Source organism: Vigna umbellata, chromosome 4 (assembly GCF_029865625.1).
Source record: "Vigna umbellata cultivar VRB3 chromosome 4, Vumbellata_1.0, whole genome shotgun sequence".
In the NCBI taxonomy this organism is placed as follows: Eukaryota; Viridiplantae; Streptophyta; class Magnoliopsida; order Fabales; family Fabaceae; genus Vigna; species Vigna umbellata.
This window is the reverse complement of record NC_142168.1, coordinates 23,548,479-23,571,147: the sequence shown is the minus strand read 5'-3', so window position 1 is coordinate 23,571,147 and position 22,669 is coordinate 23,548,479. Positions and strand designations below refer to the sequence as shown.

Sequence of the window (22,669 nt, the reverse complement as noted above, 5' to 3'; positions counted from 1 at the left end):
ATTGAAACTGTTCGTGTCGTTGTCTCAATATATGAGAATTGGTATACACACCAATTAGATGTGAAATTAGCCTTCTTGAATAGGCCAATTGATGAAGCAGTATACGTTATGCAGCCTCAAGGTTTTGAAATTAAGGGACAATTACACAAAGTGTACAAGCTAAACAAGGCTTTATATGGCCTCAAACAAGCTCCAAGAGCTTAGAATCTTCGTATTGATAGTTTTCTCAATTAGATTGGTTTTGAGAGGTACGTTACAGAACATGGTGTGTACGTGAAGTATTTTCACAATGACAAAAGGAAAGAAAAACTAACTGCAAACGTTCAAATCATTTATTATTTTTATTTTCTTGATTCTTCCCTAGCTCTATAAATAGAGAACTCTTCCTCCATTCCAAAACACACCAAAATCAATATTCTCCTTTCCTTCCTAGTTTCATCCTCTTTTCTTCTTCTAAAAATATTCTAGGTTATTTTATACTCTTTTTAGTGATCCTTGGTAGTTTTGAGATTGTCAGATATTATGAGAAGTTCATGTTGTATCCTGGGGCACTTGCGCAATACACTATGGATAAGTCCTTAAGGACAATGACTCTACACGCCTAAATATTATTTTGTGACCTTTTTACAACTATCTTAAGGACTTATGGTTGACATCAACAACATGCCTTCGGAGAGCCAAACCATTGTTTCCAGAACCTAGACTGTCTTTGCAAAATCAATTCCGGACGTGTCAAAAATCGAGGTTTTCTCTAGACAAAATTTTCGGCGCTGACAAGAACGCGTGCCACCCTTTTAGACATGTATGGAGTTGTTGTTGCTCTTTCATCTTCGAAGCCCGACTACACTATTCCTTCAAACTCAAAACTAGTTGAAGAGTGGACTTACGCAAACAAGGTATGCCGACACACTCTGCTTAATGCACTTTCTAATTATTTGTTCGATGTGTATTGTTCCTACAAGGAAGCAAAGGACATTTGGGACTCGTTGATTCTCAAATACATTGCCGAAGATGTCGTCAGACAAAGATTCGTCATAGGAAACTACTACCATTGGGAGATGATTGAAGACAAGGACATAAAAACCCAAATCAATGAGTATCATAAGCTGTTGGAAGATATCAAAGCAGAAAATATTCTTCTACCGGATGAATTTGTTTCAGAACTTCTGATCGAGAAACTGTCGCCATCTTGGACAGATTACAAACAACATTTGAAACACATGCACAAACAGATGTCTCTACCAGAACTCATTACACGCATAATAATTGAAGATACCAACAGGAAGGAGTTTGCTACTGCAACGGCCAAAGGTTTATCTGCAAAAGCAAATATGGTAGAAGTAAAACTGCTCCAAAAAGGTACAAATACAAACATGATCACAAAAAGAAAAATAATTTTCTTAAATCACGTCCCAATGAATCTAAACTCACCTTTAAGAAGAAAGAAAATTGCTTCGTACGTGTGAAGTCGGGCCATCATGCACCACAGTGCAGGAGCAGGGCGAACGACAATCCTTCTAGAGCCAATATAGCGAAGGAGATGACATTATTATTGCGGTTGTTTCTCAAGTAAACCTGATGACCAATGTGAGCAAGTAGGTGGTAGACTCTGATGCTGCCAGACATATTTGTGCAAACATAAGTGCCTTTACCTTTTACACTAGTGTTGGGGATGGAAAAGAATACGTTTACCTCGGTGATTCCAGAACCACTCCTGTTCTGGGAAAAGGAAAAGTTCTTCTCAAATTCACATCTGGAAAGATTTTGGCCTTGAGTGATGTGTTACATGTGCCATCAATCAGAGTTAATTTAATCTCTGTAGCACTATTGGGAAAGGTGGGGGTTAAAGTGTCATTTGAGTCATACAATATCATTATGACAAAAAATAATGTTTTCATGAGGAAGGGATATTGTGATCAAGGACTCTTCATTCTAAATGTTTCTAAAAATATTAATGAATCAAGTTCTTCTGCTTATATTGTTGACTCGTATGATATATGGCATGTTAGATTAGGACATGTGAATTTCTCGTATGTTTTGAAATTACAACTATCAGAATTGATTAATATACATGATAAACAGAGTAGTAAGTGTGATATATGTGTAAAATCTAAAATAACAAAGAAAACATATTTTTCTGTAAAACGCCAAACTGAACTGTTAGGGTTAATTCATATTGATCTAGCTTAATTGAAATAAACCATGTCTAGAGGAGGTAAAAATTATTTTGTTGAAATTTATAAATTATTTTAGTATTTTAAATTGGAAAAGATATATTTATACTTCCTTATTAATAAATTAGAAACATTAAAATAATTTATAAAATTATCGTTAGTTCAAAAGACGGTAAAAAACAGTATTTCCAAATTCAAGAAACTAAAATAGCTTTTACAAATTTGAAAATATAATATAATGGAGTAAAAAACATTTTCTCCTTAATATTTTTGTGGGACCCTATTTTAGTCATTGTGCATGAGAGAGAAAGAACATTCTAGTGCCTCAAACACAACCATTGCCATGGAAAGTTCCGGATACTTTGCTGCTAAACTCAAAAAACAAAACGACAACGTTTCTTCTGGTTCAGTTTACTAATAAAAATGTCGAGAGAGAGGTAGAACACTCCAGAACCTGTTTGTTTCACGCATGTTCTCATTCCTATATAAACCTCTTCCATTTCTTCTACCTTCAACAACATATTTCTCTGCGAGTCGCTCTTATAACTTGTGCATTCTGCTCTGTGCAATTCGCTCATTTTCCTTCTTGCGTTTCCTTCTCTTCTCTGATAAATCGGTGATTTTCTGCGGGTATCATCTGATATTCAATGGCGGACGCTGAAACCTTTGCTTTCCAGGCTGAGATCAACCAACTTCTGAGCCTCATTATCAACACGTTCTACAGCAACAAGGAGATTTTCTTGCGAGAACTCATCAGCAACTCTTCTGATGTAAGCCTCTTCTATCCTTCACTCTTGGTTTCAGATTTTTCATTGAATGCATGAAATCCCATCAACTATGTATAATATAGGTTGTATTTTGTTGTTCTTACATTGCTCGTTCTATTTAGTTGTTTTTCAGATTAAATTGTGTGTATAATAATGTATGCTATTAGTGTAATGAACAAAGTATACGTTGGAATTTTGTTGGAACAATTTTGTTTTAGGTTAGTTGCAAATTTAAGATGATAGATTGTAAATGTCATGGGTACTGTGTCATTAGAGATATTCGTCATCTGGCTATTATCCAGATATTTTGCTACAATTTCAACATTGTGACATAGAGATTCTTAATTCTTATGGTTACTTTAACTGATTGAAATATTTTATTTAGAGACTCTTTGTTTTGAAGAAATTACTTGTCCGTGTAAATTACATAGTTTTAATCATTATAGTGATACGTTAACAGTTGTACACTGCATCATTGAGCAAACGAAACGAAATTGCAGCAATGTTAATGTTAGTTTTTTAACCGTAAATGTTTGAATATAACGGTGTTTGATTTATTTCATTTTTGTTCAAATGTAGGCTTTAGATAAGATTCGATTCGAGAGTTTAACCGATAAGAGCAAACTCGATGCTCAGCCAGAGCTCTTCATTCGACTCGTGCCCGACAAGGCCAACAACACCCTTTCCATTATTGACAGTGGCATTGGAATGACTAAAGCAGGTAATACATTAGTCATGCATGAGATGGAATGAATGTGTTTGGAGTTTCGACTGTTGATTTGGAAGGAAATTTTGTTGACCGTGCTTTTATGTTGTGTTGTTTGTAGATTTGGTGAACAACCTGGGTACCATTGCGAGGTCTGGAACCAAGGAATTCATGGAGGCGCTGCAGGCTGGTGCTGATGTAAGCATGATTGGGCAGTTTGGTGTGGGGTTCTACTCTGCATACCTTGTCGCGGAGAAAGTCATTGTTACCACCAAGCATAATGACGATGAACAGTACATTTGGGAATCTCAAGCTGGTGGCTCTTTCACTGTTACTAGGGACACTGAGGGCGAGCAACTCGGAAGGGGAACTAAGATTACTCTCTTCCTCAAGGAAGATCAGGTACTGTTAATTTATCAATCTGAACCCATGTTGTTGTTGAGAAGCTGGATTTTTTATGTTGTTTTGGTTTATATTACTCGTGTTCTGACTGATTAACCTCTTTGATTGTCAACAGTTGGAGTACTTGGAGGAAAGGAGGATCAAGGATCTTGTAAAGAAGCACTCTGAATTCATTAGCTATCCTATCTACCTTTGGACGGAGAAGACAACCGAGAAAGAAATTAGCGATGACGAAGATGATGAGCCCAAGAAGGAGGAAGAAGGGGATATCGAGGAGGTAGACGAGGAAAAGGAGAAAGATTCTAAGAAAAAGAAGAAGATCAAGGAGGTTTCTCACGAGTGGCAACTGATCAACAAGCAGAAACCAATTTGGCTGCGGAAGCCAGAAGAGATCACCAAAGATGAGTACGCTTCTTTCTACAAGAGCCTGACCAACGACTGGGAGGAGCACTTGGCAGTGAAGCATTTCTCTGTGGAGGGTCAGCTTGAGTTCAAGGCCATTCTCTTCGTTCCGAAGAGAGCACCCTTTGATCTGTTTGACACCCGGAAAAAGATGAACAATATCAAGCTTTACGTCAGGAGGGTGTTCATCATGGACAATTGTGAAGAGCTCATTCCTGAGTACCTTGGATTTGTGAAAGGTGTTGTTGACTCCGATGACTTGCCCCTCAACATCTCTCGTGAGATGTTGCAACAGAACAAGATCTTGAAGGTGATCAGAAAGAATCTTGTGAAGAAGTGTATTGAGATGTTCAACGAAATTGCAGAGAACAAGGAAGACTACAATAAGTTCTATGATGCTTTTTCAAAGAACTTGAAACTGGGTATCCACGAGGATAGCCAGAACAGGTCCAAATTGGCTGACTTGCTGAGGTACCACTCAACAAAAAGTGGCGATGAAATGACAAGCTTGAAGGATTACGTTACGAGAATGAAGGAGGGACAGAAGGACATTTACTACATCACTGGAGAGAGCAAAAAGGCTGTGGAGAATTCACCCTTCTTGGAGAGACTGAAGAAGAAGGGCTATGAAGTTCTGTACATGGTGGATGCTATTGATGAGTATGCAGTCGGACAACTAAAGGAGTATGATGGGAAGAAATTGGTTTCAGCTACAAAGGAGGGGTTGAAACTGGATGATGAAACTGAGGAAGAGAAGAAGAAGAAAGAAGAGAAGAAGAAATCCTTTGAGGAGCTCTGCAAGGTCATCAAGGACATTCTGGGAGACAAAGTGGAGAAGGTTGTTGTCTCGGACAGGATTGTTGATTCCCCTTGCTGTTTGGTTACTGGTGAGTATGGATGGACCGCAAACATGGAAAGAATTATGAAGGCTCAGGCTCTGAGAGACAGCAGCATGAGTGGCTACATGTCTAGCAAGAAGACCATGGAAATCAACCCTGACAATGGTATAATGGAGGAGTTGAGGAAGAGAGCTGAAGCTGATAAGAATGACAAGTCTGTGAAGGACCTTGTGTTGCTTCTGTTTGAGACAGCCCTTTTGACTTCAGGTTTCAGCCTTGATGATCCAAACACATTTGCTTCGAGGATTCACAGGATGTTGAAGCTGGGTCTGAGCATTGATGAAGATGAGACTGGTGGCGATGATGTTGACATGCCCCCATTGGAAGAGGAAGGTGCTGAGGAGAGCAAGATGGAAGAAGTGGACTAAATGCTTGTTTTTTATAGTTTTATGTTCAGTTATGGTCTCGCGTCTGTTTGTCTGTCTGTCAACAAAACGATCGTGGATGGCGAAATTTTTTTTTTTTAGCTTCATAGGTTTTTAGTTTTGTAATGAGAGAATGTGTCTGTTCTGTGATGCGAAAATGTGTCTGTCTGTTGCATCTATCTTACTTTGTCAAATCTAAGATATATCAATTAAAGAAAGGAACCGTGTTTTTGCTAACCTATGTTACGCCACTTTTCTGCATCACTGTCTCCCCTTGGTTTGCTTCCTTCATTAAGTAATTCTATTCTACGTTTCTATGTTTAGGTTTGTGGGTGAGTGGGGAGGGTATAGCATGCAGATTTGACAAGCTTTTCTGTTATTTTTTGTGTTGTTATCTGCAACTGCTTGCTTTCAATCATTTGATTTCTATCCTTTGAATTGAAATGTTTTAACTTCAAACAACATTGGACATTCAAATAGATAAATCAATTGTGGAAAAGTAAATATTAAACGGTGTTTCTTTTTATTGGGTCTTAGTGTTTCTTTTTATTGGGTCTTAGTATTCGTAGTTCTTAGGATATTTTATTTTGAATCCTGATGCATTAAGAAAGAGAATAGTTAAGCAGGACTATCTTCCATTTCAAGTAATTTGTTAATAAGTATTTTAGGGTTATTGTGTTGAAGTAAATTGAAAGTTAAGTACAAAACTTCTCAACTTTGGTTAAATACTTCTATCTCACTCTAAGTCAAGTTATATAAGAAGACAAGTAAATTTTTGCAAGGAGATTTTAGAAAATTAACCTTTTATTGTCATTTTATGGTACTGCAACTTTAATTTATATTAATTATTTTCTTTTTTTAATGGACTTTTAAGTTTATCATAAATCAGGATACTTTCTTCTTTTAATATTTAAAATATTTATACTTTTCAGTTAAGTTTAGTTTTTATTTCATTTTTTTTTTAATTTTACTTTTAAAATTATGTGATTAGCATAAAATTATATTAATGATGAAAAAATTATTTATCTTGATAGTTATTATTATTATTATTAATATAGGTGACTATTATTGTCATGAGAAAAAATCAGAGGTAGTGGAAGACATGTGGGTGCATGCGATTAGGTTGATTGGTTTTTGAGGATAGTATATAATTGAGTTTTTCAAAAATTTCGTGTCACTCTTTTGCATGCACTCATTCTCTTCAAATCTTCTGAGTTCTTCTTTTTCTCCTCCTTCTTTCTACCATCCTCTTACTTCTTTTTACAAATTCTCACTTTCTTCTTCTTCCGATCATCAATCAAGCAACGCTTGAGTCTTTCTGGTGTCAAGAGCTTCACTTTGCACCGATCAAGTTATCGTTTTGACCTGGTAAGTTTATCCTCTTCTTAGAACGTTTGTTTTTCGGCACATGCAAACCAAGTTTCTGGTTGCATGAGTTTATTACCTCTTTCTATTAAATTCTGATCACATTTCTGGTCTTATGGTTGGTTTATTCTTATGGTTGGTTTATTTTCACAAATCAATGAACTTTAGGTTTCTAAGACTTTTGGTGGTGAGCAAATTTCTGTACTGAAAGATCTCTGTCCAGTTAAAGAGGTAAGGGAAGCTAGTAATTTAATTGTTTTCTGTGGTTGTGGTTGGAATCTTTGTTTGAAAGTTTGAATGTATGAACAATTGTATGTTTGATTGAATTGTATGCAATATTTTGTGTTTGGAAGAAATCTGTGTAGCAGTTATGAAGTTCTGCAAGTTTGGTAGAAAATCGAACGATCGGTATAGAACGCTTGGTCTGTTCATGTCATCAGGCTTAGCGATATTAGGTTTCGTAGTATTAATCTGGTTAAGTGTTGTTCGATTTAATGTTGATGTTCAGTTTTAAAAGTATTAGTTTTTTATCTCGACAGTCTCATGGTGGGTATTATTATTTGCTACTAGTCGTAATAAGTTTAGCGTTCGTTATTAATAGTACTCGGTTTGTATTGGTGCTCGGTCTTAACTGAGTTCTACTTTTGTGGATCCTTAGTTAATGATCGATCGGTCTTGTATTGATATTCAGGTAAATATAGTAGTCGGTCTAGACATAACATTTGAGTATAAACAACGTTCGATTTATCATAGGTTTTAATTGTTATTGACCGCTCGGTCATGTGCTGTCTTGGTAGTGCTCAGTATTGTACTAGCGCTCGTTCTTGGTAAGTGCTCGGTTTTGGACCAGCTCTCGTTTGATATAGTGTTCGATTTTGTACTAGCATTTATGGTAGTGTTAGCGATTAGTATTATTGGGTTGTGTGGTCTCTTATGAGCGCTCATTCTTATACTAGTGCTCAATATCGTATTTGTTCTAAGTTAATAGTGTTTGACCTAAGCCAATATTGTTCGACTCCTGTTTGGGTCTTACCATTTAAATGACCATTCGGTCATGTTCTCATTTGGGGATTGATTTACCGTCTGGTCTGGTCCATAAGATTTGTTGATCTTTCGTTCGGTCGTACTCGTTATTTGTGTTTTTGACGTTTGATTTTCTGCTATGAATGAATATTTGGTCTTTAAATGATATTATCACTGTTTGACTTTGGTGGGTTGAGATAGTTGTATTGATCTACTGAGTATGGGGAATTGTATTGATATTTCAAACAAGGCATATGTTTCAAGTAATGTGGAAGAGAATTTCAAGGAAGAATGTCTCAGTGAAAAGTGTATTGAAGTGGTAAATGTCTCAAGTGAAAAGTGTATTGAAGTGGTAAATTCACGGAGTTCATCCTGATGTTCTGATGATTACTAATTCTCAAGTAGAGAGGGGTAAGACATTGTGTGAAAATGGCAGGAGGTCCTAGCCCATAGGTTCTTGGGTGAGTTATAACAGACTAACCTCGGGTGGAAGCTGATGGTTTTCCAGTTACTACACCACCTGAGTGCATGAACGACCTCAAACTACATATTCATACAATCCGGATGGTCAAGTCAGGTGTACGGTTTAAGCATGAAGTATAGTGTTCATTTGTATATGTATATACGTATTATTTTGGGAGGTTGGAGTATTCGGTTCTGCATTAGTTGTACTTGTACGAATTGTATGTATGTTTGCATAACTAAATTACATTAGCTTACCCTTATTTCCTGTTTTGTCCATGTTCCTGTTCGCTTTTTCCCTTGCGATTATCACCTCTTGGGTGTGATCAGAGGATGTGGAATGTACGCTGGAGCAGGAGTTGGAGAGCGGGAATCCTGCAGTTTAAAATATGACCGTTTAGTCATATTACTGTTTTTAGTTTTTGGATTGAACCGTTCGGTTGAATTTTGTAATACTGAATTACCGATCGGTTAAGTTTATAGCTTTGGGATTGTGTAGAACTTCTTTAAAGTTTTAAATTTTATGGTTATCTTAGGATAATTGTAATCTTATTATAACATCTTTAAGTGTCTTACAATATTATTATATGATAACTCCTTTATATGGTTTATGCTATATATTTTGGGATGTTACAGTTATTCAAAATATTTTAACTAAAATAATAAATGTTGGTTATTCATAGTTATATAATATATTTTTTATATTAATAAGTAAAAATAACAGTAAAAAATTTATTAAAAAATATAAAAAGTTAATGAGAGATTTTAGTAAAAAAGATATAAACTTATGAGAATTTAAATTTTAGTTAAATTCAATCAAATATAAAATAACTAGCTTCATTTCTAGCTTTTCATTGTATTAGGAATTAAAGAAAATACAAGTTTCAAACTCTTTAAAATTAAAAGAAATTTGATAAGTATTTAAACAAACTAACATTGTATCCTAATTTTATAAAACATATGGATAGTTTTATTATTGTGAAAGATTAGTAGTCGACATTTTTCATATCTTTTGTAAATGATTAAATTATGGTGAAAGAGTAACAACTAACATTTTTTTTATACTTTTCTTCACAACGTCCTTTTGAATTTAATGAAGATGTATTCAATTCAAAGAACGTTATGTTTTACCATCCAGAAAAAGCATAAATAAACATTAAATAAGGAAAAATTAAAAAAAAAAATTTAGGGTGAATATGTTACCTATCATTTTTTTTTTCAAAAACAAATATAATAATGATTCTCAATATGAGAATATAAGGTAAAAAACATTATATTTTCAAAATACTAAAATTAATCATATTTTATAGATTCTAAAATTCTTACGAAATTTACTAATTTTATTTGTGTAACATCCTAAATTTAGTAATATAAAACTACTAAACTGAACATTACATGTATAATGATAGAACAACAACTACAAATTTGGTGAATACAAAAAATTTCACCTGAAAAACAAAATAATTACCTATACTATAAGTTTCACTTCCCACCTCAGCTGCTCCAATTGAAAAGACTGTATTCCTAAGCTCATACCATTAAGGTGATCATTGCAAAAGAGAAACAACATACAAAGACATACCACAGAAAAACAAGGGTAAGCTAGAGTATCAAAAGATTTTACATACTATTTAAAACAATAACAATATACATGCATATTATGAATCAAACAACACATTAACTTGTCCAATCCACTTGAAACACTTTTTACTATCCGGATAGATGCATTGATATCGGACTCATGGGGAACTGCACCCGTGTATGGTGGAGCAACCTAACTCAGAAATAATAATAACCGCATCCTCAACCACCACCAATAATACCCTACACCAAGGTTAATCTGTCAAACATCTATAGCCTTAACCAATGACCATAGACTAGGACCTCCTACTACTCTTCACGACATAATCACCCATCTCTACATGAAATGAGGTTATTGAGAGTGTCAGGATCATTCCCCAATCTAGAAGCCCCTACATCAATACATAACACCACATAACCAACTTAGGATACTCCTCCTTGGAATTCCTTTCTCACATGGTACTTGAAATTCACACTTCACACATAACTTGAACATCATCATCACACCACCTCTTTGATCATAAAATCTCATACATATTTATACATCATTCACAATGAATAGAAATGTAACTCCACTCCATAAGAAAACAAGAAAAGAAAGAATAAGACACCCTCTGAACTAGTCGCTCAATGACCAAGCTCGCTGAGCGACCACAGAGTTCTCTCGCTCAGCGACCACACTCGTTGAGCGAATACAAAGATAGTGATCCCAGACCTCAACCCACTCGCTTAGCGACCCTCTCGCTTGCGAGATCAGAGACAGTGGTCTAGACTCCCAACTCACTCGCTTAGCGACCCAGTCCGTTGAGCAAAAGCCCTGAAACAGTGACCCAGACCTCATGTCCTCTCGTTGAGCAACTCTACTCGCTCAACGAGTCTGCATAATTCTGCAGCACGAAAATTGTAGAATTATCACCTCAAACCACTCTTGACCAAATGAATATATTTTTCCCAACTTCTAATCCTCCTAGATCATGTTATATACTCAATTATACTTAACTAAGTGTGCCTAAACCTTTCTAAACTCATTTTTAACAAATGACTACAAGATCTCAACCAAAAACTCAACTTAGAGACTCAAATTGAATTCTACCACTTGTGGCACAATTTCAAGCAACTTAGGAACTCAAACAAGTCCCAAATGACTTACTAAGACTTCTCAAACTGACCATTTGCACACAAAACCCCTAACTCACATTTTCACTAGTTCACTTCCTCCATTTGAGTTCTAAACCACGTTGAACTCTACACAAACACCACCACTCGCTCCAAACAAAATTCTCTACCATCTAAAGTGTTGAACATGACCCCAAACCAGTTCATAAACAACTCCAACTTCATCCCATCAGTTTACCAACCATTTCTCACTATTTCACTACCTTAAACTATATTTTAGACCAAATAACCAACAACCAAAATTACTCTTTTTTCCTTTAACAGTTCAATTAGCACAATTCACTTCATCAACATCAATTTCAACATCATAAACATACACACAACAGATTACACCTGTTTACAACATCCATCAACATTCAAAGCATGAATTTCACCCAATTACTTAAATTATTACTAACACTAAACAACACTTTTCTAGCTAAACAATTTAATCCTTATATACCATCAACTCACACCACATACTTCAATTAAAACAATTATCTAGCTTCCCTTACCTGAACTCAACATCTCAAGATCCTTTAAACGCTCCGTCGATTACTTGCGGCAGAAGGAATTTCTATAAAACCTACAATTTTACCGATTGATGATATGAAACCAACCTTAGAATCACTAACTAACCAAGAATCAAGGAAGAAGATTACTTGATACATGCAAAATAGAATTGTCGTGCATGATCAAAAACCCTAAAAACCAAGGAAAATGGGTTTTTTACTTACTTGCTCTAATGAACAAATTGATCAATTGAAGAGATAGCCTTCAACGCTAGGATCACATAGACACCTCCTGAGCATCGAACATATGACTTGAGATCAAGAACTCTTAGAGAGAAGTGAGAGAGAGAACGAAGTGAAAAGGTTTTAGAGAGATAAAGTGTTCTTAAAGTAATGAGACAAGCTTAAAAAATTCTATTAATAATAAAATACTCGATCTCATTATTTTAATACACTTATCAAATATTCTATTTTCTAGGTTTTTACAGTACAAAAGTGGAACTTTTTACTTATAGACGTAGAAGGGTTAAAAAATCATTAAAAAAAGTGTTAAAAAAATAATCAATGCGGTATATTCAGCTTTACATAACCAAAATTCTGAGTATAATGTGAAACTTCAGCAGCTGATAATTGAATTCAGGTACATTTTTACTTCATTCTTTATTTTAATAATTTGTAAGTTCCTAGAATTTTCTAAAAGCTTCTAAAATATTTCATCACATTTTTTAAAATAATTTTGAATATTACGAATTTTTTATGTTTCTTGTTTCTTCTTTTAAACTTTTTTCCTCAAATCTTCTTCTCTTTGTTCTTCCTTCTTCAAATATTTCAATATAGTTAATTTTAATGAGGTATCTGTTAGTAAGGATTTATAAAGTATCTTATTATTATAATTGCTTTAGCATTGATGTTTTCTTTCAATAAATAAAATAGTTACTTTTCTGAAAATGTAGATCAATTATTCATAATTTTAATTGAAAGTATAACTTTGTGATCAATTTATAATTTATAATATACAATTTATAATTTATAAGTTGGCTTTATAAGATTAAATGAAGTTTAAAACTTAAATTACAAAAAAAAAGTTTTGAAAATTAGTCTAGAAGCACTTTAAATAATCTTGAAATAGAAGGAGTTTAAAGTGGAGGGTTGTGTGATCTTTATTTTTTCACTATCGTATGTTGAATATGATTTTATTTATGTTTTATTTGATTTTAACTTTATAAGTGCAATGCTGTTTGTTTGAAGAAGAAATAGAATTTCTTTAAATTTATGAATATGGTGTAATTTTCCTAGAGAACTATTAAAATTGACAACTATTAAAAAAAATATTAATGAGTAAATTTTGTCAAAGTGAAACAATTTTATTGTGGAGATGTTGTCTTCTCCCAACACGATTTCTAACTTTCCAATATAAAAGTTGTGTGGATCAAATTATCAATATTTCACTTTATATTTTTCCGGCTATACATTTATGAAAATATGTAATATTTATTAAAACAAACAGAACCTGAAAGGTTAAGCCAGTATAAAAGAAGGAACTAAGTTGACTTTTTTTTATATACAAATAAAATGAAAACTTAATTGAAAATAAAAAGATCGAAATTGTTAAATCAAATTTAAATAATTGAATTATATTTTTAAGATAAATTTATTCATGCTTTTAAATCTTTAAAATATAATAAATTAAAATAAAACATTAATCATTATTACTATATTATAGTATTAAAAATTCAATAAAAATATTATTTAATAAAGAAAGTAAAAAAATTAAAGCAGACTACATTTCGCGACAGTAGTAACAATATGCAGACCGCTGCTATAAAGGACAGTTTAAAGTCATATTTATCAAATTAGAAATGTATTGGTCGTTTTGACAAATTTTTAACGTTATCTTTTAAAATTAAAAAAAAAATTTAACTAATGCAATGGAATTGGAATGTAATACTCTTGCTTATTATAATCATTTCCATATATAACATTTAGATAGGTAAATTTAATATTCTTGGTTCCAAGTATTCAATGTTTGGTTGAACCTAACAGAAATATTAGGAGCTGTACAGACATTCACAAAACTAGAATATAACATTCTTGTTTCCAAATATTTGATATTTGGTTAAATTTAATACACTATTGGTGCTATAAAACTAAGAAATAGCTATATACATTCTCACATTATTGTTTTCTTTTTGAAAGGTTGATTCATATATACGCAAAGTCATGATTGAATTATGAGAATTAACGATTTCCTTAGCTACAATGATGAGCAACAGCAATAAGAACCAAGTGCAGGGTAAAAATTTAGCTGTTACTCCAACATCTCCACCTTGTGCCTTTCCATGAGCTCTTACCAAATCATGGAAGATAGTAACACCATGACTGCATCCAATTGATGGGAGAAGAAGCCACTTTCTGCCTCCATCTCATTAGAACTCTTCAACTTGTTATTGTGCATGCTCTATCCACATTGATAGTTATTTCTCTCTGGTTCAACCTCATATGATGAAAGCAACTTCCTCTGTATGAATGAAAAATTATGGATGCACATTAGTAAATCCAGCTCCTTACTGTTCTTTCTTTCCTCTAAGAGATTCCATTCAGCCAATTAATTCAATCATTCATTTTAGTCCTAATACATACTATTTTTAATTTCTTTAGTCCATATGAATTTATACTTTAAAGACTAAAATAAATGATTTTAAAGTATAAAGACCAACAGGAAAATATTTTCAACTCTAAAAGACCAAATCATAGGGACTAAAGGGATAAAACTGGTATACACAGGAACTAAAATGGACGCTTTTAAAGGATAGGGACAGGTAAAGTTTGTACAATTATAAGGATTAAATGAATAATTAAACTCGTTACTAAAAGGCTCCCAGTTTAATGTTTCTTGAACTAGCTCAAGTACAAAATGAATAAGGATAGTACAGATAGTACAATGAGACTATAGACGCATGCCTGGTATTTTATAAGTTCCATGACAACATATGAAACATTGGTATCCAGAAGAAGGCTATAACAAAGTTTCATTTTTCTTGCCAAAAAGTATACAGTTTACAGAATATCAACCACTTGATTAGTTGACATAATGGAGTTAACAAGTAACTGGTATTGATAATTGTTTCTAAATTAACATGTTTTTATAAATACTCTTTTGCTTCCTTTGATAAGATGACAAGAAATACCTTATTAGGAGAGAGAGAGAGAAATACATACGATAAAATGATAAGAAGATCACTTGCAACACCAACAGTGAAAGTCTTATTCAAACTTACACGGCAGTAAAAAATGAAGGAAAAAAGAAGACAACACTTACAAAAATGAACTCACATGATAGTTATATTATAAAGACAAACGGTACTTATATAATTATTCATCATGACATATACATATTTATAGCAATCTAAATATCAGGGACATAAATACTTACATGATCCTCAAAATCTGGGCTAGTTAAATTGATAGACAGGTTTCTCATTAGCAGTAGCACCTAAAAATATCCATGAAAATTTATTTGTAAGTACTTTTGAACAAACATAAATTCATTTATATAACTGTAGTAGACATGAGCTAATAAAAAGTCAGATTCAAATAAATCTTCAATGTCAACTTAGTTGTATGTCTGGATGAATGATGACAAAACTGATTTTGGTTAAAATTGCCTTTATGTGATGTGATCATGTGATTTATGTTTGGATGTTTTTATTGTAAAGGCATGTTAGTAACTAAAGTCAGCATACAACTTTTTATCCAATGCAAAAGCTAATCAAGTAGTTTCAATTCTGAATCAATTCTATATCCAGCATGAATTATTTAGTGTGAAACCAAACATATGGAAATTAATTTAAAATCAAATTAACTGGTATTTCAAAGTGATTCTAGAAAACCCAGTCTGAGACCAAAATACACTTAAGGAGTAGTAATTAATTGCCTGAATCATATTAAAAACCAATTTGATAAGTATCTATAACACAATCCAACCTAGCTGAAAAGAATAACAAATACTAGATGGAGGAACGTAAACATACTGTCTCAACGTCTATACGGTCCATCTTTTTTAGCTTCTGCAGATGTTCAGTTGCATTTGGATCAAATACACTGCCTATGAAACCATATACCTGAGTAAAATCTGGAAGAACTGCATAACAAAAATTAAAAACTGTCAATTTGAAAATCAAGACAATAATGAATATAAAAATCAATATTACTGTAAAAGTAAAACTTGCATGACAAGAAAAAGTTATATTTGTATAAGGAAATTTTAAGTCTGTCCGTATGAGGGTTAAAGTGGGAGTTTGTATAAATAAAGCTATTCAAACAGCTTTGGAGACATGACATGATGAATATGAGATGAAATGAGTCCCAAAAACATCATACTTGTTGAATTCAAATAAAAGCTGAAAGCTTATAATTTTCAGCATTCCAGTTATATCACAGTTCAAGTGAAATTTTTGTGCATAAGACAATCCGTATCCAAGATTGAAAATTAAGTTACTTCAATCCCATTTAATTAGTTTTTAGCATAAAATTCACGTAAAGCACACACTGAATGTACATTATACGCCACTATCAGACAAACATTTCCTATAACAATATTCCGTGAACTCATGATGCATGCATGTAACCATAAAAAAATCAACTTCAAACTATAAAGGAAAACTACTAAACCCTTGCCTCTCAATGGATGGATTTTATTCCCTTGATGAGGTCCTTGACCATGAGATTCAACAGCTGGGCGCACTTTAGGAGTGCTTTCACCACTACTGCAAGGATTGTTCACTTTTGTCACTGCAATACACATATAATGTAGCAAACATAAGTAGTTAGTTAGTATATCTAAAAAAAATTCTCAACAAGTATCTTCAATAATAAGTCTACTTTTCATGAACAAAATCCCAGGATCAATAAAATAAAGAAGGTACAGAAAGTTGTAGCATTTAGTACCAGGGGATAAATTGACAGTTTGCAAGGTGTTGTTTGACCAGGATGACACCACAGTGTTCATAGGAATTTTAAGCATTGCTGGGGAATCATTTTTCAGGATATATCCAGGTTCAAGCAAAGAAGATGAAGATTGAAAAGATCCTGATACTTGTGGGAGTACAGGAGCTGCCAGATATCAATTTTGAATTATTAGATGTAAATCAACTTAAATTGTCTACAAAAAACATGGCAAAAGATTATTACCATTTCTGGAAGCTTTTTGGGGATATGGATGTGCTGCTTTTCTTTTAGGTCTGGGTGGCGGAAGATGTTCACTTGCTCCACTCTTCTGAACTTTGAGAAAGTATTTCTGTGCATGACTACGTATCTACAAACCCAGTAGAAATTATAATTAGTCCTTAAGCTAAATTATAGTGAATTTGGATGAGGAATTGAAAGAGGCATTCAAGTTTTAAATGGATTTAAAACCATATAGCATATCAAAATGAGTTACTTGGATATCAAATGCAAATAAAATTCATAATGCTGGGAATTTTAAAGAGGTTTTATTTTCAAGTAAAATGAAGGGATTTCAAATTGTTATAATTATAGAAATTATAGAAATAAGGAGTTGGTCTTATATAATCAGGAATATAGATTATATATGTATTATTAGGAATATTTTTATTTATTTACACATCATATCTTTGTTATTAGAGGATATCAAAGCTCCTCTATTTATTGTATTGAATTACTCTTTTCTCAATATAAATAAAGCACCTACGATGTCTTAGAAACACAAGGTTTCAGCTTAATGTTTCTCTTTCCCTAGAGTTTCACACGAATAACATCTAAAATAAAAGCATTTTGTAGTTCCTCTCTTCTCTATCAGTGTCACTGCAAACTCTCATCTCTGACCTTTCTTTCGTATGTGCTATCCACGCTGCTCCTCCCTTTCTATCCCTTTTCTAAGCATCTCTCTTTCACACCTCCCCCAATCATTTTATCACTTCTCTTCTCGCCCTCACTCTGCCCTCTCTTCCGCACCTCTTTCTATCCATTAGCAAATATATATACTTTTTAGTTTATATGAAACAAAATTACACTTTATTTATTAAAATGTTAACAATATTTACTTTTCCCCCTCCTTGCTAAACAATACATTTTTAGTTACAAAATTACATTAAAATCAGATCACAAACTGCTTAATATTTGACTTTGTAGTTAAAGATTACCTATGAAAAAATTATATAATTACTCATTTAATTTCACATATGATGGATATTAAATAATTTTATCTGCACAAAGAATTGAAAATATAATATGAATTTGAATTGTTTATCCAAAATAAAGAATTACGAAAATGAAAGGAATGTAATTAAAGTAAGTAAATTCCCATGCAATTCAAATTCCTTAGAACTTTTAAGATTCTCTATCCAGAAACTACCTTAAGGAATGGAAATTGAAATCTAAAGTCGAAAAAAAAAAATAACACAAGCCCTAACAACTCAAACATTCATTTATATTCAGATTTTCAAGCCAGCTCAGCTCCATACTTCTGTCTCAACCAAAACAACAAAAAAGCATTTTCCCACTAAGCGTGGTCAGTGGCATGGATCAAATTACACTTTAAATGTTCTGTCATAAATAATATCTAACATAAAATACTCCTCCTTGTCACACTTGCTTTTCTTTCAGTCAAAAGAATCAGCATGTCATCAAAAGCAATTTTTCATTATTTCTTTCAGAGGAAAAACCATTCCCTACCCACATGTGTAGCTAAGTTAAAGATTACAAAACCATGCTGAATCTGCATCTAACACCTAAGCTTTTAGGTACATGACATTTTTTAAGAGAGTAACAAGTTATGATATGAATGATGGGTATAAACTGTAACAATAATTTAATGATAAAGGATTAAAATTCAAAAGGTTAAAACGATGCATATATTAACATATATCACAAAGTGACCACAATTAGAATACCTATACTACTAATCTAGTTTATGGAATAAACAATTTGTTTGACAATGAAGTAATAGAAAGCTCAATAACACTATAATGCAATAACTTGCATTGAATAGAAAGAAAGAACAGGAAATTCACGTTATACCTCAAATTTTAAATTAAAGTATCTTGCCTCAAAAACAGGAGTAAAATGGGTATTAGGTTTAACATTTTTTTGACTCATATAACCTTCCTTAAATGGACTGCAAGTCAACAAACCAACCTTACTATAGCAGCGAGCACAATATGACAGTGAGAAATACATGGTGAATCAAGGAGAATATGGTTGAATAAAGAGCATTTCTTTGGGGTGGGTGGGAATAAGACCTATTGATAGAAACCAAACAATTACTGAATATCAAAGTTGTATTATTTAGAGTATTATGCAGTAAAAAGATGATTGAGCTGAAAGCTCTACAGCCACAAGGAAAACCCCAGAGTCCTAGACTCCTCCAGAGGATTATTCTCCTCCTAACCAACCTAACCAACTCACAACCTCCTACTCCCGTACCCCCACACTCTCCCTACTCTCTCTTATAACAGAATTTCCCCCATCCTTGGATTCTTGACACGTCATTCCCCATCCTAACTAACTTCTCCCTATTTCTTTTCCTAACCCCATTTTCTTTCTTCTTACATACACATTCCATATTTTGGGCCTATCTATTCCTTCTATAATTTTTCCTTGCTGAGTAACAAGCCCATGTGCACTTCCCATGATCCTTATTAGGAGTCCTATCACCTATCTTTTGACATTTAATTTCCAACAAGATATAGTTCCTTCGGGAAAATTTGAAAACTACATAATCAATTAACGACATTCCAACACCAAGGATTTCAAATTATTTTTACGTAATGTTCACACTTAACATGATACCCTGGCCCAAATTTTTAACTGTGCATAAGCCTTTTCTAGCCTAGGATCTATTGAATCTCATCCCAAAAAATTGAGAACAGAAAATTTAACAAGAAAATGAGAGATGGCATACTTTAACTGTACAAGCTAAAATGAAATATCTATACTTAACTCCAGAAATGTTAAAGAAAATTATGCACTTCTAGCAAAAACGGGATTTTTGCTCATTAGAATTACCTGTATAACAGTCTTTGATCCAACAAATGCTTCAATCTTTTTCCAGTCACGGTCAAACCTGTAAACAAATGAAGGAGCAAAGCAATGTGAGGGCAGAAACAAATACTAGCTTTAAATTGCAACACTAGGGAATGGTATTAAGTATGACCTCTCAATGAAGCTGTCCACCACAATAATCCAATGATTTACAACATTATCAAGTTTTTCCAAAATTTAAAATAAAGAGAAAGATAATTTGAACAGTATTTTTATTTTCAATAATATTTTATTGGATAGCAGTGTATATGGTTTCTCTCTGGTGCCCTAATATATGTTTCAATGGAAGTTCTATTACTGAAAGACAAAAAACTCACATAACTACGCCTTTTTAGTCACTTTGGCCCATTAGATCCTTTTTTTTTCCTTTTAAGGTAGAGTTCTTATCTTTCACTTATATATATCTCTTATTTGTACTTAATAATATTTTCCTCAACCAAAAGAGGTAATAATCTTCCTAATATGATCATATAAATTAAACTAAGGAATCTACATTAATGCAGCTTCAGGTAATTCTGTGTCCTATCATGAACTAATAACACACATTAATACAATCCCAAGAAGAAACATCATGTCAAAATATAGGCATTATGTGCAGGAAAAAGAAATCTTAAATATATTAAAATGTTCTTAAGATTACTTAGTGCAGTAATCCTTTTCTTTTGTCTGATCTATTTTGTTAACGTTGTGATTGCCAATGTCTTTGGGCTCAAATGCACCTATTCTTACTAGCTTATTTATCATTGTAAGGAAAAATCAGCTTTCGTTATAATTACAAGTGGAAAGATCAGAACGGAAATAGTAAAAGGTTCAAACAACTAATTCCAATTATTCCGGCTAGTCCATATTTGGAGCCAAGCAAGCACTGGTCAGAAGGGAAGACGACAGCCATCTTCAACTGGTTAAACCCCAGCCAACAATAGTAATAGAAGCAATCGGAGGATTACAAGGTACGTTGAATAGAACTTTTATTGTTTTGCTTTAGTATCAACTAAAATATTGAGTATTGTCCAGATGTCCCCAATCCCCACTCTCTGTCCTTGGTATGGACATTCAAACTTTGCTTAAGATCCCGAATCTACCACTTATCCAATTGATATCTCAAATTAAACTCCTTCACCATGGTTTGCGTGCCAGACAGGGTTTCAACCAGCAATGATAATTAGACACCATAAAGAATAAGTAACTATGTCAATGCCAGCATGTAACAAAACATTTTGAAAGAAACTAGCTTCGGTTTCCAATACTCTCTTTTAAAGCATCCCATCACATTATTCACCATTTCTAAGTTCTAACGAGAATCCATGCTAATATTAGCAATACCACACCCGTGGACCAGTTTGGTTTGAGATAACGTGTTCTACCTGTTTTCCCTGTGTTTTTAATTTTTCTCCTATTTTCATTCACAATTAAATAAATCCTACTTTGTTTTCCAACCATTTTTTCTTATTTTTAAATATTTCTACATTAAAAAATTTAAAAATGAAAGAAAAAACAATACCCATTTCTTTAGGGAAAAGATAAATTAAAAACATAAAACATTTTATCACACCAAATACGCCCTTAATTCAGCACTGCTTTGACAATGTTAAAGCAGCATAAAAAACCAAGCTTTACCCTATCCATTTTAACACACTCACCGTCATAAAACACAAACCCCAATTCTTCCTCCGCCAAACCCACCCCAAAACCCTAATTCCCACACCCTCACACACAACTCAGCACATGCAACTCAGAAAACCATCCCCGAGCACTAAAATTCAACTACTCAATACCTCAACCGAGCTTTAAACCTCAATCACTGAATAATTCTCAGAAGCAAAACCAGAATTGAACAACAATAAAAGGAGCGAACTTTATTACAGTTGAAGGGCTTCGAGGAACTTGTCGTGTTCTGGTTCGGTCCAGTTCTCCCGCGACTTGGTGATTGTGTAGGGCTTACGGATCTTCTTGGCTGCATCTTCCGAGGAGTTGGAGGCGGAGACGGCGGCAGCAGCAGCAGCAGAGACGGAGGCGAAGGGAGGCATCCCTGGGAGAGCCATGACAGTCGGATCCAAGTAGAATCCCTCCGGCGGGTTCGGGTTTTTGGATACCATTCAAAGATTCTAGAGAGAGAAAGAGGAGAGAGAGATTTAACGTTGAATTTGTGGCGAAACGTATGGCAAATTTATGTAAGAACAATTGTTAGGTATGGTATACGACTGGCGCTATTTCTACACAGAGAAATATTAAAAAAAACTATTTATTTAGGTATAAATGTTAAAATAGTTAATAATTTGTATTATTTTTCTAAAGTTATATTTTCAAACTTTTAGATGCCTAAATTTTGTTAAAAGGAATTTAACAGAAAATCAAATGTGTTCTCTCTTCACTTAATCACTTTCTACTCAATTAATTAATAGTTATATTTTCTATTTCTCCTAAGAGAGAACAAAAATTTATTTTATTAATTCATAATACTTTTTTTAATTTTTTGTGTGTGCTATTATTGCTTCTACTTTGTTCTAGATGGGAACTTAACATGATAATAGATAGTTGGGCAAATTTCATCTATAGATTACCTAACTTCACATAAAATATTTAAAATATGAGTTCGATCATAATATTGAAGAATATAAGAACCATAGGCCAATCCAAATAGCAATAAAAGGCAAACATTAAATAGACATGTTTTTGCCATATATTAAAAAAATAATAGACCTTTATATTTTTATGAAAATTATAATATCCAATATATATAAAAAGTATATTAGATATTATAATTATTAGTGAAGAATTAATGTAACATCCCAAAA

The 22,669-nt window shown here is 33.2% G+C and overlaps 3 protein-coding genes across 3 annotated transcripts; 2 read left to right on the top strand and 1 right to left on the bottom strand.

Annotated features, from left to right (window-relative positions):
* The first annotated feature begins 800 nt into the window (after positions 1 to 800).
* Positions 801 to 2,592, top strand: LOC124840471 (uncharacterized). Its single transcript, XM_088112732.1, has 3 exons — positions 801 to 1,334; positions 1,600 to 1,836; positions 2,464 to 2,592. Exons 1-3 carry the CDS (start codon positions 801 to 803, stop codon positions 2,590 to 2,592), a joined length of 900 nt encoding a protein of 299 aa, XP_087968858.1.
* Positions 2,593 to 2,638: 46 nt separating this feature from the next.
* LOC148199632 (heat shock protein 83) lies at positions 2,639 to 5,952 on the top strand. The gene is made up of 4 exons (XM_047316526.2): positions 2,639 to 2,944; positions 3,521 to 3,662; positions 3,769 to 4,049; positions 4,165 to 5,952. The coding sequence occupies exons 1-4, from the start codon at positions 2,822 to 2,824 to the stop codon at positions 5,716 to 5,718; spliced, it is 2,100 nt and encodes a 699-aa protein (XP_047172482.1). The 5' UTR covers positions 2,639 to 2,821; the 3' UTR covers positions 5,719 to 5,952.
* A 7,879-nt stretch (positions 5,953 to 13,831) lies between these two features.
* Positions 13,832 to 22,056, bottom strand: LOC148199631 (protein REVEILLE 6-like). Its single transcript, XM_088114219.1, has 8 exons — positions 21,738 to 22,056; positions 19,839 to 19,896; positions 17,004 to 17,127; positions 16,761 to 16,925; positions 16,491 to 16,604; positions 15,845 to 15,954; positions 15,247 to 15,306; positions 13,832 to 14,331 (listed from the first exon to the last, which is right to left on the bottom strand). The coding sequence occupies exons 1-8, from the start codon at positions 21,968 to 21,970 to the stop codon at positions 14,272 to 14,274; spliced, it is 924 nt and encodes a 307-aa protein (XP_087970345.1). The 5' UTR covers positions 21,971 to 22,056; the 3' UTR covers positions 13,832 to 14,271.
* Positions 22,057 to 22,669: the final 613 nt, after the last annotated feature.